The 18,499-nt window shown below is 37.1% G+C and overlaps 1 protein-coding gene across 1 annotated transcript in view; it reads left to right on the top strand.

The window, feature by feature from the left end:
* Positions 1-18,499, top strand: part of LOC149541301 (protein ALTERED PHOSPHATE STARVATION RESPONSE 1-like) — an 80,456-nt gene that overhangs the window by 16,313 nt on the left and 45,644 nt on the right. The window contains exon 2 of the mRNA XM_089796593.1: positions 8,362-8,628. Coding sequence (XP_089652719.1) covers positions 8,362-8,628 — 267 coding nt within the window. The remainder of the gene's footprint in view (positions 1-8,361; positions 8,629-18,499) is intronic.

The raw sequence follows: 18,499 nt of genomic DNA, 5'->3' as shown, positions 1-18,499 counted from the left end.
AATGTTTGATGCATTCCAGCCGTGAGGTTTGAAATTTGACAAACATTAAATAATGAAAAAAGACATTTAAATTCACTTAGAATTTGCACAATCTAGGATGTTTTTTCAAATTAAATATATTGGAGAACGTATTTTTCAGGGGTTTCTTTCAAGTTGTTGGAGAAGAAACTAATGGAATGTAACCCTTTGTGATATTTTTGTTTTGTGACATTTTTTCCATGGCTTGGAGTATGTAACATCATTCATTTTTCATATTTCAGTAGTGGGTCGAGCTGATTGACAAGTGGACCAAGGTGAATCACGAGTAGATTTAGACAAAAAAAAAAAATCGAACTATATGCTTCAGATCGTAGGACGCTTAATGTGACAAGGCTTTGATATTTAATATTTTCATTATAGTTTTTTGGTTTTATTTCAGTTTTTATATTATTATTTATTTAAAAAACATTGCATATTCATATTTTATGTTTTACACGTCCATTTGTTATTTAATTTTGCTCCTTATTCATTATTTTAAAACTAATATGTTTAAAATATATAAACTTGATTTTTAATTCTAATATATTTATATATTAACATTTAAAATTTAATATCAATACAAATTAGATTAAATTTTTGATTGTATTTTTGGGGTTTACTACCTAGTGTGTAACTGTGTTGTTAAAGTGGTGGTGATTTTGTTGTCCCCACTCAAGTTGAAACCTATGCTGGGCCATTGTGATTGTGGGCTTGTGTCTTAGACATTTGCTGATCCAATGTGCTCAGGCCTCAACTTTGTAATGGGGATGAAGTCCCCCATTTGCGGCCTCACTAGTTCTTAGCTTGGGAGCTGGAGGGTGTGTCGTGCCAAAGTCACTAATCATGTCAAAAAGTTTAGCTTGCACTTTAAAAATAAATACATTTTTTAAAAGTATATTTTATTAAACTTTTGATTCTTATAATAATATATTTAATTTTAGTACAATTATATATATATTTTTATAAATTGTAATCTTTGAAAAATCGAATTTGTAAATACAAATTTAATCACGATTTTTTTTCTAGTTTTTTCTTGTTAAATTATATCCAAATTTCATTATCACAAAAGACAAACTCAAATTCAAAGCTTGGGACAACACATAAGTATCTATAAATGGAGGAGGTAAGCTTCCACAAATATTTAACGAAATGCAAAGCGTCCATAAAAAGGACTCCAGCGTATGAATCGCAACAGTGTGCATGAGTAACTTTCCATTACACTTTCCTTGTATGTAGGAACAAATAATAGGTACATTATTTGCTCAAAGATGAAATCAGAGAAGCATTAACCATATTGCAAATAGTACATATAATGTTGAGTAGATAAAGGTATGGCGGTAAAGACATGCAGCTATCCCTAAAATGTGAACAATTTGTACAAGTAATTTGTGATATTGCTATCAGGATTTAACTCTGTAGTTTTTGAGTCAAACTCATTGACCCATATTTCACGAGTAGTGATTCAACATGAATGCATCTCTCATGAGAATAAATGGACAAAAGTTTGTTTAATAGCAAAGTACACGTGAATGAAGGTTAATACAAGAGCCCCCCTACCCCTATTTGTGTTTTGAAGGACCATGGATGTAAATAAGGTCTATGAGTACCAAATATGATGTAATAAGGCCATTAAGAGCCAATTAACATGTTAGTAGGGTCATTAGGTTCATAGGTCCTGAAAAATTGTCATGTTGCAAAAGATTGTCAATGTGTCACATGGTCACAATTATAAGAGGAAAGGTGGAATTGGGAATTTTAAGCCATATTTGATGTAAAAACACATAATGTAACCATTTGGGGTCATTAGCTTGACAACTTTTTGGCACCAATCAGTTTTGGTTGTTTGGGGAAGTTCTATCGGCTGGAACAAGTTTGCATGCTTATAAATATGTTGTAAATGATCCAAAAGGTATGTATTGGGTCGTTAGTTATAAGTTTGGCAATAAAGATCAAAGGTTCCTTGCAAATTACTCATGGTTTTCCTGTTTAACTGTCTGATCACAGACACTTTTCATGGTAAAAACTTATTGAAATCTTTTGGTTGCTGTCTCAATGTCGTAAAGCATTGTTTTCTCTTCATTTTTGTATTGGAATCAATCTATTTCATTTAGTTTGAAGAAAGATATTCAAGTTTTTGTAAAACTGGTTTAAACCCTACCTAGGGTGTCCAGGGACTGGTATAAAATGTAAAACTCTCTATGTTTTTCGTTCAATAAGCCCTCTAACTGAGAGGGATGAATCTAGTTAAGGTATGTTTGATGTCCAGGCCATTTGCAGGGAGACATGCAACCATTTTCATGTGGATCCAATGAAGGAATGGACTGACACAGTCTCAGACCAGGTGTTGACAGAAATTACAAAGTTAGGTTCCACTTTACACAATCAGAAATGTCTTTGTGGGGAAAAGTGAGTAAGATGAGAGGTGTGGGATGACTTCGAGTGTGTCCAAGGGGTTAGGAAGGAAGGACACTCAATTGGAGGCCTTTTTAATTGTGACCAAATCAGTAGTTGTCTGAATGTCTTAATGACAGTAAACTGTTAAGAATGGTCCAATGGTGGATTGGTTGGGTTTGAATGTTGGCTTGGGATTGGGACAAGTATCTGTTTAAGGGTGGGTGTGGGAAAACCCTTGGGAAGGGGTAGTTCTGATACAAATAACAGGGAGAAAGTGGATTAAGCATTTAATGGGAAATTGGACAGTTGCTAGTTGTCTGATGTTCAGAAGGGCATTGGGAATGTTCATAGAGTCAGCGTTTAATCAGAGGCAAGGGAGTATGTGGACAGTTCGAGCAATGATTGTTCAAGGCTGTTTTGTCAGGTCAATGGGCAACTGTTGAATAGGTGGTAGCCTGAGGGTTTAGGAAATCTTATGAAAAGGAAAGGTATTGATGAACTGGCAAGGGAAGAATACCTTCATTTGCAACATGGAATAGACCAGCCTAGTTGGTGAGTTAGTGGGTGGATGCTCTGCATCAGTAACATACATCCCAAAGAACCTATCTAGCATCTATATAGCAAGTAGCTATGGTATTCAAAGTGACTTATGGCATCAAAATGCATAGTTTATCTACACAATTGTGAAGTGTACAAATATGTTTCATACTGTCAAAATTGAGTACAAAATGGCAAAGATATCACCTCTTGAAATGAAGCAACAAAAAACATAACTTCAATTGTGAAGCTTCTCTCCTCAAATAAGAACACCATGAAATTGTGCCTTGCAAACCATTTGTTAACTTAAGTTTGCACGGAGTTACATATCCTCCAGCAAATACAGTATGATATTTTATCTTGTTTAGTTTCACAATTTTGTGCATCTTAGTTTCAAGAAAGATATTCAAGGCAAACACAAAGGCCTGATTCTATGGAAATGAAAGCAACTATGATTTTCAAAGTGAATTACAAGAAGTTTGATTGCAATCAGACAAAGCAACATTTCCTAATAGTTAGAGCTTAGCAAAAGCTTTCTGATCAATGGAAGAAGTAAAAATTGGAACCTCCCAGGCATTACCTACCAGGTAGAATTACAATTCACATGATTCTTCCTGATGATAATAATCTAATGCATGCAGTTTTGAAATAACTTAGTCAAGTTTTATTGAAGAACCAAATTTATAGCAAAATTTTCCGAAATTGGCCATGAACATTTTCATTTATTTTGCCAGTAATTAATACTAAATTGTATAATTCTTTTTCAGAATTAGTTTAAGATTGCATAAGATTAGAAAGAAAAGATTTTAATGTTTTCTTATACACTTTCCTTGATTCACAAAATAATATTATGTACCAGCAATATTCTACCAGTATTGGTCCAGGAGACATGCATGTTTTATTTTATAAATCTTCATTTTCATAAAACTTTAAACAATCAGTGAGTCTTTTTGCTAAATTTGTTAGATTGGCTAAAAATATACAAGTATAGATTATAACTTGTATCCTATTAAAAACTTAGCCTTACCAATTAATATTTTGAAAATCTGGTAAGTGTTCTTAGACTTCGATGATTTGTCATAAATAAATATTTGGTGAGCTATTATAATTTATTGTTGATAAGGACATTGGCGTTTCTGCCATATGTGATATTAGTAAATCCTGTGTGCTTCTTTGGAATTATAATATTTTTCTTTCATAGGTTTGATTCATTTTTAATGGAATATGTCCCTAAAAGAATCTGTCTGAATTTAATGACATGGTAATTTTTATGGGCCATTTTTTTTGCATATTGATCAATTTTTAATTTATTATAGGTATTTTTGGTCATCTAGCTACTTTTGTGACCATTGTTAAAAATGGATTGGCCAGTACAGTGTGCAAATTTTTCATAGACCCTTACATAGATTTTATCTAGAATGTATGCATATTCTTTGAGTTTCCCAAGTTCTGCAAAGGCTTTTTAGATGGTTAACTTTCTAGAAATGCTGTCTCATTTCCTTTTCTGGCAATTGCAGATAATATTGATTCTTGAAAATTAAAAATGAAATTGAATGTAGATAATATGTAGGGCGTCACTATTGAACAATTCATCAATTCAACTCTGATGTAGCACAAAATATGTATTCAAATTAACATCTGTTATTGAACCAGAATTGTGAGACAACAATACATATTCGAAACTCCAATTATTTTCCATTCACCAACCTGCTTCTGCAATGTTCACCAAATCCTTAAAGAACAAAAAAACTGTCAAAAATAAAATAAAATAAAAGTCACCCATTTCAGCAGATTTTCTCAATTTTCAAATTTTGCCATTTTTGGCAATCTTCGAGAAAAGTCCTAGGAGGCTGGAGTTTTAACTAAAGCTGCCTTATACTACGCCAAAAAAAAACTGCAAACTAATCTTCGAAATTAAAAGCATAATTTCAAAGACATTACAAGAAACAGAACTCTAAAATGCTACTAAAATCTCTAATTAACATTTGATAGAAAGTCACCAATCCATGAAGGCTTCTTACCTCTGTTATGCTGTTGGGACTATACCATTCTAGAATTGCCCTGACCTTTTTGGGATTCATTTGAACACCATCTTTAGAAATGATAACTCCCAAAAAAGTCCAATTATTTTGCATGAATTAGCACTTATTTGAATTTGCATAGAGATTCTACTTTCTTAGTACAACCAAGATAATCCTCAGCTGTTGTAAGTGTTCTTCTCCGCTTTTGCTAAAAACCAAGATGTCATCAAAATGAGCACCGTAAACTTACCAATGTAAGGCCGTAGTACAATATTCATCAACCACATGAGTGTACTAGGCGCATTAGGAAAAGCCCAAATGGCATAACCATCCATTCATACAAACCATCCCTAGACTTAAGAGTTGTCTTCCGCTCATCCTCTTCTTGAATGTGGATCTAGTGATAGCCACTTTGCAGATCAATCTTGCTGAAGTACTTGGCCCCTACCATCCATTGTGTCCTTTATGCAAGGAATTGGAAACCACTATTTAATGGTAATCTTATCAATTGCTCTTCTATTAGTGCATATCTGACACGTGTCTTCCTTCTTTGGAGTCAACACTGTAGGTACTGAGCTTGGGCTCATGCTCTCTCTGACCAGACCTTTTGTTATGAGTTCTGTGACCTGTTTATTCAGTTCTGCATGTTGTGTTGGAGTCATCCAATAAGTTGCCTGATTGGGTAGAGTGGCCCTTGGAATCATAGCAATATGGTGTTCAATGTCCCTCTTTGATGGTAGACTATAAGGTAACTCATCAGACACAACATCAAGAAACTCTTCCAGTATCTTCAGTGCTTCTGGTGGTACTAAATTGTGTGTCTCTTCTCTTCTTCTGACTACTAGTGCATAACATCCTATTACCTTCATTTCTTTGACAAATTCTTTTGTAGGGAACATGGGCTTACTCTTCCCCTCATCCTTAAGAGGCAAAAGAATCACCTTAGATCTATCCTTCCAAAAGGTGTATGTGTTTTTCTCTCCATCATGCATGACTTTTCTAGCATATGCCATGGCCTTCCTAACAATATATGATAGACATCTATTGGAATTACATCACACTATATCTCATCCTTATAGAACTTCCCTATGCTAAACTTGATTAAGCATCTTTTATCAACAAGGGTTTCATTTCCTTTCTTAAACCATACAATGTGGTATGGACCAGGATGTTTCTAACAATGTAGATTCAACTTTTCTATCATCTCTTTAGATATCATAGATTCACAGCTACCCCCATCAACAATAACTTGACATACCTTGCCCCGTCTGAACTGCTTCAGGTTCTGGAAATATTGGTTCAAACTTCAAATCCATGAATCTTTAGAGCTCTTAGTTGGACCTTGATCCTTCCCTGGAATAATCTTTGTTCTTCTCATCATGAGACTTTCTCCCACATCTGGTGAAACTTCTTGTTCTGCGCCTTCTACTGTATTTTCAGTTTGAATCAGATTCACCCTAGGTTGTCCCCCTTGATTTCTTTCTCGCATGTTATAATTTTACCTTTCAAAAGTTCTGTATCCTTCCTCTGCACACCTGAAACAAGTGAAAGGTTTTCTTTGGTTTTCCCCTCCTCTTCTGCTACCATAACCTCTTCCTTTTTACAACCCTCTTCCTCTTTCTTGGTTCTAAGGATCTTGTCGGTTGTTTACTTGTTTTTCAAACTCATAAGATGAATCTCCCTTGCCGTAATTTGAACCTCCCTGAAATGGGTTTGATGTACCCCTTTGTCCTGCTATGTTTTTCTTCATCCTTTAGAGCCAAATGGTAGGCTTACTACATACTGTTGACACAATGCATGCACAATTCATCTTGAATAGTGAATTTCAGGCCATTCATATACGTAGTAGCCATCTGCTCATCATTTTCTTCATGTTCTATATGTGTGGATAACTTGTATAATTCATTTGTGTAACTTGCACAAAAGACAAGTTTTGGTTTAAATTTTGGAACCTATGAAAGAGGGTTTGTGAATAATCTATGGGCAAAAACTTTTCCCTCATCCTTTTCTCCATCTTATTCCATGCCTTGATCTTTTTCTTTCCTTTTGGAGATGATCCCACAATTTCATTGCAGAACTTTTAGTTTTGTGCATGTGAACTTTATCTTCTTTTCCTCTATCATAGGCTGACATTCAACATTTTTTCTAATCTCATTCAGCCTGTCTATCAATTCCTTTGGCTTAAGACTACTTGCATAGTTTGAAATGTCAATCTTAATCCCTTTATTTTTCTTTTCTAAGGCCTTGAGCATTCTTTCATCGAAGTTCATGTCTTCCACTTGTTTTCTTCCCTGTTCTTCATCTTGATTGACACCCCTTTCACTTTCCTCTTCATCAGATTCATTCCCTCCTTGTATTCTTTGATTGTCTAATTGCTCTGTAAATTCTCTTACTTGCCTTTGTAGATTTTGTATTACTCTGCATTTGGCAACACCTCTTCCTCTTCCTCTTCCAATCTTCTCTGATATCAAATGATGTAGCACAAAATATGTATTTGAATTAATTCAGCTGTTATGGAACCAGAATTGTGAGACAACAAAACAAATTCGAAACTCCAATTACTTTCCATTCACCAACCTGCTTCTATAATGTTCAGCAAATCCTTAAATAACAAAAAGAAAAACTCTCAAAACAAAAAAAAGAAGAAAATTAACCCCTTTTGGCAGATTTTCCCAATTCTCAAATTTTGCCATTTTTTATTATCTTTGAAATAACTCCTGGAAAGCGAGATTTTAACTAAAGTTGCCTTGGAGTAAGACAAAAAAACCACCAACTAATCTTTGAAATTAGAAGCATAATTTTGAATTTATTAGAAAGAGCAACACTTATAAAAAACACAGAAAACACTAACAGCTAAATTGAGGGGTCTAAAAGGATTTTCTTTGCTCCGGAAAATTTCAAAAAGGTCACCAAACAGAGAAGAGCTTAGTTGGCAACCCACACAACTCTTGCAGATGAAGCTACCTGTGGAATTTCAACAAAAACTCACATCTGAGTCAAAGTTCATGACCCTTGGGAGTTCCTGCATCAAACTCAAACTTAAAAAATTAGACCAGCCGATCTGTATTCTCTTCACTGACCACTATCAGCTCAAGTTCTTAACACATGTTTAACTTCTTATATTTTACAAGTTTCAGAGGCATATATAGCTTCCTATGCTTTTCTGTGCAAGAATTACAGAACAATTCATATGTTTATTGTTTTTCTTAAAGCTTAACTGCCCACATATGGCTGAAAAAACTTAGAATTTTTGTATGACACATAAAATCCATAGGTACATTTGTATACTGTCTGAATACACATATTCATGCAAGCATATGCAGAAATGTTTTACGTTTAGTACTTGTAAAAGAATGCCCATACCTTAAAAGTTGTTTTCTTGATGTTACAGATGCGCATGATTCACCTGCAAATACACCAGAGGAAATTGTACAGAAGCCTTATAGTCATAAGGCATCTCAATCGGCTGGTGTGATTAAGGAGGAGACGCCAATGCCCTTAACTGTTTCAAAGGGTGGAAAAGATGGAAAAGATCTTCTAGAGGTTTTGCAGGAAATTGATGATCAGTTTCTTAAGGCTTCTGAGAGTGGACAGGAAGTGTCTAAGATGCTAGAGGCCAATCGCTTACATTATCACTCCAATTTTGCAGATAACAATGGTATTAAGATTTTGTTTTTTAAAGAGGATTTTTATTGTATTTATTATTCTGATAAGCTTTTTGGAACTTAAATTTGCTTTTGTTACGAAACATGAAGGTGATTCACAGATTTGAAGGACTTTGAAGAATTTTTTCGTTATCAAAATATAATGAAATATGCTCTTTATTTGAAGTATATCAGGTTTATTAAAGTAATATTGTAACTTTTCGTTGATAACGGTCATTTAAGTCGTTTAGATAGTTTAGTTATTGACTTTCTATTCTGTAAGCCAGTTGTAACTTTCTATTCTGTTAGCTATTCAGTTTAATAACTTTCTGTTGTCTTTAGTTCTTGATTGATTCTGTTATGGAAAGATCTCGTAATAATCTATACAAGGACTGTTCATCTGCTTCATTTAATGCAACAATAGTCAATTATCACTTCATGGTATCAGAACAAAGGTTCTGTTTTGGTGGATTTTTCCTAAAATTCGGGATCCTTTAACCTAGAAATTTGGAGAAGTTCTTTGATTGATTTTTTAAAACAAAAAATTCTGAGGGTTACCTAATAATTTCTTTAAAAGTTTTAGAAGTTTTTTTTACCAATTTTTTAAAATAAAAATTGAAGTTTCTCTGCCATTCTTTCAATATAAAATCATAGTTTTCAGAACAGATCTTTTTTTCCTGAGGATTTGTTTGCAGATACGAAGGATGGCTGTTATTTCTATTTAAGCTGAAGGGTTTCTTGGTACCTTTTTTTGCCTGCAAATCACACGTTTGTTTTTTGCTGCAAAGAGGGTTTTCTACAGCATACTTGTGCCTTTGTTTTTGGAGGAAAGGTGCCGTTTCGTGCTGCCTATGTTGGAATCATGTTTGTTTTGAGCCATGTAGTGCTTTTACTAGGTGTGACGGGCCTTTGCAATGGCTTAGAGATTTGCTTCATGCCTTCTCTGCAATTCTTTTCCTTGGTATCTCTGCAGTTTTGTATTGTGAGGATTTTCTTTTGAAATGGGGCATTGAAGGTGTTTTCCCATGTGAAGGGATTTTGTTGTTTGCAATACTGCACGATGGCTGGGCCATGGCATGAGGTTTTATTGTGATTTTGTTTCTTCTCTATTTTTTTTACACATCGCAGTTGTCCTAGGATTCGTTAACAACATTTAGGGGTTTTCACCTATTTTCCAAAAAAAATGTGGAGGGTTTTTCTGTGATTTTTTGTAGTGAATATTGGTTTTCTTTGTCTGGGGCTTGCTTTTGAAATCATGGGATTTTTTTTACCCGTTTTGCATTAAACAAAGGTTTTTGATGATTTTTCAGTGTTAACACCAGCACTGGGGTACGTCAGGATGCCAGGAGGGGGGAACAAAGGGCCTCAATTTCAGGACGGTTGCGGGAGGAGGGTGGGCAGGAGGTTTTGTATACTATACATGTAGAACTTGTTATACCAATTATGAAATGATGTTTTAGTATGACATATAAAATTGAAATACTTGAACAAAGCAAAATTGCAACACTAACTAGAACCATTGAACAATTAACATAGTAACATAGTACATTCCCAATAGTAACATTAAAAAATCAGAATTTTCAAAGAGAAATTCAAGTATCTGTCCTGACGGTGGCATGGCTTTGGAATGGTGGGGGTGGGGGTACTTGGGTACACCAAGTACCCGGTGTGGGGACAGGTACTTCGAGGTTTTTTATTTGGGTGAGCGCGCGGGGGGGGGGGGAAGGAATTTGTGAGTCTTGGGGTTTCACTACGTTTTTTTACAAAATTGTGGATTCTGTCTTTGTCAAATGTTTTGATGATTATTTTAAAAATAATCATAGCTGTTGTCGTTTTCCAAAAAGCAATGGAATGTTTTTTACCTGGTTCTTTTGACAGTTTTTGGCAATTATGTGGTTTCAAAGTTTTTTAACTAATTTTTATCAACAAAAATCAGAGTTTTTTTGAAGCTGATTTTTATCCCACTTTATGTCTCTATAGAATGGTTTGGTAGAGAGGAAGTTCAACCAGTGAGGGTCTTAGCTCGAGGCTCATGTCCTAGAGCATTTTGAAGAGCAGTCAGACTTCCATGCATTCGTGGCCAAATGACTTGTAGATTATGTTGAGCGTTTTGAAGGGTAGTTAATAGAATGACCATTAAAGGAGTCTATTAAAGTAATATTGTAATTTTAGTTTATAATGATCATTAAAGTCATTTAGTTAGTTTAGTTAGTAACTATCTATGTTGTAAGCGGTTGGTTAGTCTAGTATATTTCTATTTTGTCTTTAGTTCTTGATTGTTTTACCTATGGAAAGTCTTATTGTAATAATCTATATAAGGAATATTCCTCTCCTTTGTTTAACACAACAACAAATTAATGTTTCAGTGTTTAGAAGAATAATTAGCATTTTGCTGTTTTAAGCTACTGACAAATGCCAATTCAGAAAACTGAATGCATTGTGACACATATTTACATTTATAGCATAAAATATCACTAAAATGACAGGTTGTTTTTATTCACAAAACTACTAATTTACAGAAGAATATGGAGAAAGTTAATTATTATTATGGAGCTTTAAATTACTGGCTTTAAAAGCTTGTTGTATTATTGTTTTTGGTAGCTTTAGTCGAATAAACCTACAAGTCTAAACTATGCAAGATATCATATATAATACCGTGTGAGATATAATAAACAATTTTTTTATATATATATATATATAGAGAGAGAGAGAGAGAGAGAGATAGAGAGAGAGAGAGAGAGATTAAATATAAAATCATGATTGTGATTATATTAATTACATTCTAGTGAATAGACTTGGCTCATTCTCAATATAAATACAAGAGATCGCTGCATTTGGAAAACACATACTTTTCAGGCAATGTTAATACATTTGCGGTGATCTCAAAATTCAATATTTTATCAGAGCCAGGCTGCAAATCTAAGAAAAGTGGTCAAAAACATTGTAGAGGGACATGTCTGTTCTTGGCTCATTCTCAATATAAATACAAGAGATCACTGCATTTGGAAAACACATACTTTACAGGTAGTTTTAATACATTTGCAACGATCTCAAAATTCAACATGGTATTAGAGCCAGGCTGCAAATCTAAGAAAAGCGGTCAAAAACATGATAGAAAGATTTTATGCTTGTGCTATGTAATCATACAATCTGCTGCAATGCATACAATCTGCGCATGCTCAACAATCATTGCATTCAATAAGATGAGAAATGTTCATTAATTGGTTAAATATTCATGTTCCAAGTCGATGCTTCCATATTATGCATGTATGTTGAACAATCAAGGAAACTGAAAGGTTTCTGAATGTTCATTCAATAATCACATTCCATGCATCAACCTCTGTTCTAAACATTTTGTCAAACAATTTGAAGGCATTGGCAAACACATCTCAGATGCTTATTTCTACCTATGGTTATTAGAGGCATGTTTTCAAACCATTCACATGTCATGTCTATGTCTTGTTAAACTAATCTGCAAGCAATTAATACATAGGTGACATGCTATGAAAACACTGTTTACCGTATAGGGTAAAAGGATACTTATTGCATTAATAGATTAGAATGTAACATAGAACAAATACTTTATTCATATAAGCACATATGCAATTACAAATACAATGATGATCCATAAATCCATTCAGATGATTTTCATATACTTCCTGAAGGGGTGACTCAACTGTCACGCGACCTTTCGGATATGAACACAACCTGTCCGCTACAATATAGTTTTTCTTGACAACATAATCCCCCCCCAAACAGTAAAGTCGTCTTCGGATGACAAAATAGAGACCACTTATACATCAAAACTCAAAATATTTCTCAAACTACTGATTACATCAAGACTCGCAACAAATTAGCAACTAGAGGGACGTGTCCTGGTAGTGCTAATGTGGTAGACGTCTTCTATGCCCTAAGTTTGTTCAGTTGTGCTTGTAGCTCGTGTTCTTGTCTAGTTCGTATCTCCAAATTTGCTTCAGCCTGCATCTGAATCTCCAAGGCTGATTGCATCATCTTGGCAATCTCTCCAAGCTCTGTCTCCTTTTCTGTTGATTCTTGCTGTAGCTGACTCTTCTCCTACCTAGCCTCATCTAGCTGAGCCATAAATGCTATCCTCTCAGACTCCCAAGCTGCTCTCTGACTCCTGAGCTGCTCTCTCTGCAATCAGGTCTACCTTACACTACTGTTAACCTGGTAGCTGACTCCTTTCGAGCCCTCTTTGCCGCTTCCTGGTCTGCCTGGCTCCCTCGAAGAGCATAATAAGCATCATGATATATCTGGACTACCTCCCAAGTCAGAGTCTCTATGCGACTCTCCACAACCGGCTCCTTGGTGGTGGTCCAATCTTGACACATCTCCGAAGTGTCTACTCTAAGCCACCCGCATTCCTCAAAGTAGACTAAAAAGGCATTTGAGCACCCTACTCTCATGAAGGATATGACGTGCTCCAGCTCCTGTACCACTGAATCCAAAGCATGTTTCTGCGCAAAGATCACCACTTAGCAAGCCTGAGTCACCATGTCAGCCAGAAATGTTTCAACATCCTCTCCCATTGATGTCTCCGACCCCACTGTAGGCTGCTGGGTACCCATAGCTATCTTTACTGCTTCTATCATCCGCTTCGCAGTACTATCCATCGAGGAGTGTGGTATCTCATCAATCTGCATCAGGCAACTCTCCTCCACTTGTTTTTGTGTGCCAGTAGAGTCTCCTTCTGGGGCTACTTCTTGCATAGGTGAAAGAATGCATGAAGCCCGTGGTGCTGGTGTGCGGTAAACCTCGTATTCAAGTATGTGCTCAATTTCTGAGATCTGCTTGCCCTGCTCGACTCTTCTGCTACCGCCGTTGCTAACAATGTTGCATCGATTGTAACCACTGCGTCCGAGCCCACTACATCTAAGTGAACATCAAGTGTCCTCAAACCCTCATCTATTTCTGCTTGTATAAGTACCTCGATCACTTCCTCCTGTTCTGCCTCTGTAGGTACCTCCATCACTCCCTCCTATGTCTACCTCATCATCAGGTATATCTGTAGTTGTATGTGTCTCAGCCGCTATCTTGGTAGAACTACGATTGTAGCTGGCAAAGCCTCTTGATCGACTGAAGGCTCGACAACCCCTGAAGGTGCTAATGTTTGGCAGATTGATGGTCGAGGTGCTAGCCGCACTATCGGTTTGGCTGCTACGGTGACCAGAGTCATAACCATAGGCTGCCTAAACTATCCAATTCCAGGAATGTGAACGCCTGCAAGGACTAAGTGAGAGTGAGATGTAGTTGCGAGGGACCTCGAAAATAATAGTGGTGGTGCTGTGATAACCTTGACATCCTCATCATCCTCCTTGTCCTTCAGTTCCTCCTTTGAGTCATTAGTGTCTTCGGAGGATTTTTCCTATCTCTCGCTATCAGTGTTCCTGTGCTCTGAGCTTTCTACATCTTGTCACATTCTTTTCTGTTTGATGGCCTTCTGCCCTCATGGAGTATCAAGGTGCCTCCACTACATGATTGGAGGTTCCTCTAAGTTTATCAGACCCGACTTGATCTCCAGTCTATCAGTAGGTATCATCCGTGCTGTGGCGTCAAGAAATAGGTCGATGGCGTAGTGTGGCATATAGAATGTTTTATGTTGTAGTGTCATGAACTCATGCATGAGCTCAACCAATAAAGATGCCTAGTCATATACTCTACCAATCATAATGTTGTTCATCATGCTCACCTGTGGCAATGAAGTATGTAATGCCCTACTTGATCCAGTGAGTCTACTTTTTACGAGGTCCATTAGGCACCACTAGTGTCCTTGTATATCGGATTTCTTCAATCCTCTTCCCTTCAAAGTATCCATTAGGGATTCGTTTTCTGCTTGAGGTTGTTTGCCACACACCATTTCTACCAGTTGCGCTTCACTTCTCTACTTAATTTCTTTGGTTTATTTTTAATTTTTCTCCCTCCTTGCGCATGACCTGGTATGCCGAATACCCTTGTAAAATCTGTTGCTTTAAAAGATATCACAAGCTTTTGTCTGAGATACGAAAATGAACTTGTTTGTGAAAATCGGTCGTAGGTTTCTAGCGTGGTGTGGAGAAAACCCTTGAAGTTGCGAATGCAGAACACTGGCATCCATAGCGCCCATTCCATTTGCGCCCTACGTATGCTTTCCTTCGCAAAATGGTCATTCGGGGCCTCTTGCCACCACTTCCTACACTCCAATTCGTTTTAGCCCTCAAACGTCACATTTTGGGGTGTGAGGTGTGTAGTTGCAGCCGACTGTGCCCTTGCCTTCCTTTTACCTGTACTTTCTACAATACGCACTCTCGATGGTAAAGCCTGTACGTTCCTGTTCATTGTGTTGTTGGCTGAATCTTCTAATTTCTTCTTCCACGCTCCCTTCTTGGTTGAATTCATAACTGCCACCTCTTTTGTCTTTTTGCTTTTCAAAAACGGTTGCAGATGGTGAAATGGTTTTACAACTACTATCTACCGGTCCTTTGCATGAGTCTTGCCGTACGGTGATGATCTAAATTCCTATTATGCTTGTACGATGCTTTCTCTGTTGCTCTCTCAATCAACCGTGATGTCTTTTACTTGTGTTGTGTATGGCCTGTACGACCTAGTGTTCTTTATAACTTTCCATGGTGTTCTTACGGAATTGCAACAACTACTTTCTTTTCGTGGCCGTATGACACGCTTTCTATGCGTGTGTATTGTCCCTCCAGCTGTACAATATGGCAGATGCTCCTTTCACTTTCTATGTTGCAATGGTGGCTCACATTTAAATCATCTTGGCCATACGATAATCTATATTCTATTCCGTTAGCACCATACGATACTCTGTATCCATCTTCTGCCTTCTGATGGCCGTCTAGCTGCATGGTATGTGTGGTGTGTTTCAAGAGCTATCAAGAGTCGTACAGTATGTGTGGTATCCCTTTGCATGCATCTTTACTTTCGTACGGTGATTGCTTTATGACATTATTACAATGCTATTTCCCTTGACCGTACGTTATGTTTTTTTACATGTTGGCCGTACAGTATCCTTCATTTTGACTATATGCTCTGACTTTGGCCATACGGCGTGTATTGATACCTTGTTGGCAACCCTTTTACCTGTACGGTATCTTTCTCTTGTTTCTGGTCATACGATATTTTATTATTCCCTTGATCTTATTTCTCATCTTTTTGTAGTTTTTCTTTTATCTTTTATTTATAATTACTAGTTTTACTTATTTATTATTCTTTCATGGTAGATTTTTAATTTTGACCCATTTATTGCATCCGTTATCACCCATTTCACGAATTTATATGGCTCGACCCATTTCACCTTGAATTTGCCCGGTTTGATCTAGTTGTACCCATTATATCTTAAAACTAATTGACCTGGCTGGAACTTGTTCAGTTTTAAGTGCTTGTCATGCCACACCTTGCGTCTGCACTGTGAAACTTTGGTAGCCCATTGTGCTTGTAATCGTTGTTCGACAAGTTTATTCAATTTGTGCAATCTTTCCTTGAGACTTTCCATATCTCCCAACTTGTTTTCGATTACTATTCGCAAACTTGGTACTATGAACTCTGTTGGTACTACAGCCTCCTGACCATACATCAACTTGAACAAAGTGTGTTGCGTGGTGACTTTGTACAAGGTACTGTTCTCCCATAATGCCGATTGCAGCGTTTCCTCCCCTTTAACTGCACAGGTCTTGTACATGACCGCAACCAAGATTTTGTTTGCGGCTTTTGCTTGTCTGTTTGCTCTAGGATAGTACGGGCTCGATAGAGAATAGTATATTTTGAATACTGTGGTCAATAGTTGGATTACGTGATCGACGAAACATCCCCCATGGTCGCTTGTCAATTGTAGTGAGATTCCCTACGTTGTGATCTGCTCGTAGATGAATCTCGCCGTGCTTATTGCAAAATTGTCTAGTAGGGCTTGCGCCTCTACCCACTTGGTAAGGTACTCTGTTGCTACCACAATGTACCTACATCTATAGGTTTTACTCACCTTGAGGGGTCCGACAAAGTCCAACCCTCAACGTCGAATAATCCTGAGCGTGTGAAGGGTTCAGAGGCATGAAATCCCTCTTCAGTGGTTTCTCGACCCTCTGACATGTATCGCATGCAATGACCCACTCCCTGGCATCGTTGTGCACAGTTGGCCACCATAATCCTACGAGAAGTATCTTCCATGCAGTTGTATCTGGCCTCATATGTCTTGCGGGTCCTTTATGTGCTTCCTTCAATACCTTCGAGATTTCTTCCTCTATGACGCATCGTCGTAGAATCTAGTTAGGTCCCATCTTATACAACAATCCGTTAATCAATTGGAACGTTCAACTTCTCAACACTAGTTTCCGCCTTTCACTTAGCGACATTTCTCTAGGAAATTGCCCCGTTGAAAGGTATTCCCTGATACTCACATATGAGGATGTTAGTACGACGATCTGGAATAGTTGTGTGTCAGGAAAATTGTTGTTGACTCCCTCTGGTGGTTCTCCCGATTTGATCCTTGATAAATGATTGGTTCTTACATGGCTTTTCCCAGGCCGTATTATGATTTTAAATGTAAACTCCTTATACAACAGTAACCATTTGCTTATTCGTCGTTGGATAATCGGTTTGTTCACGAGATATGACAACGCTTGATGATCTACATAAAATACGAATGGAGTCACCAATGGATAATGTCTAAACTTCTGTATGGTGTACACCATTCTGAGAGCCTCTCGCTCTGTTGTACTATAATTCTTCTCTGCTTTAAACAATAGTCTACTTGCAAAGTATACTGGATGGTCCAATCTGTGATCGCCTGTCTATGCAAATGTTGCTCCAACTGCGTAGTTCAATACGTCGACATGTACATGGAACTCCTTGTCCCAGTTCAGATAAGCTAGAACTGGTGCTATGGCTAAGTGTGTTTTCAATACCTCAAAGGCTTCGTTCTTATTAGTTTCCCATTTGTAGGGTTCTCCTTTGCATGTTAGTTTGTCGAGTGGGTAAGATATTTTCGCAAAGTTCTTAATGAACCTTCGGTAGCATTCAATATTTACCAGGAATGATTTTACCTCCGTCACATCTGTTGAAGGTGGCATTTCCAAGATTACTCGGACTTTGTCAATATTTGTCTTTAATCTTGCTTTGTACATGATGTGTCCGAATAGTTTCCCCTGCGGTACCATAAATCTGCACTTCTTCAGGTTTAGTGCTAGTCTTGCTTGTCGACATCTTTCCATGCATTCTCTGAGTGCGGTCAGATGCTTGTCCTCTGCATTGAAAATTGACCAATCTTCCAAAAGGGCTTTGAAGTTTCCAACTGATATCTTATTGAAGATGTGCAAGATAATTCTTTGAAACATTGCCAGAGCGTTGCATAGGTCGAACGACATTCTGTTGTAGGCATATACCCCATCTTCTACTATGAAAGTTGTTTTGAGTCTATTCTCTTCTGCGATGGATAGCTGGTTGTATCTAGAAAATCCATCCATGAATGAATAGATTCCATGCCCCACAACTTCTTCCAAAATATTGTTGGTGAACGGTATTGGAAATGGATCCTTAATCGTTACTGCATTCAAGCATCGAAAGTCTACACAAATCCTTATCTGAGTGGTATCCTTTTTCAAAGATATCACTATCGGTGATACCCATTCACTCGTCTGTACCCTAAAAACAATGCCTGCTTCAAGCATCCGATTAGTCTCATCTGTAACCCTTGCAGCGTAATTCTTGTTCATTTGGTACGTTCGCTTCCGTACGGGTATTGCTCCTTCTATTAGTGGTATACGATGGACGCATAATTTCGTTGGTACCCCTTTTAGGTCCTTGTACATCCATGCGAAAACATCCTTACATTCCATAAATATTTTAATTGCTGCTGCTTTTAGAACTGGATTCCAT

This window comes from Cupressus sempervirens, chromosome 8 (assembly GCF_028749045.1).
Source record: "Cupressus sempervirens isolate cs-2001-9-10 chromosome 8, ASM2874904v1, whole genome shotgun sequence".
Taxonomy (NCBI): domain Eukaryota; kingdom Viridiplantae; phylum Streptophyta; class Pinopsida; order Cupressales; family Cupressaceae; genus Cupressus; species Cupressus sempervirens.
This window is presented reverse-complemented; position numbering and strand designations above follow the sequence as displayed.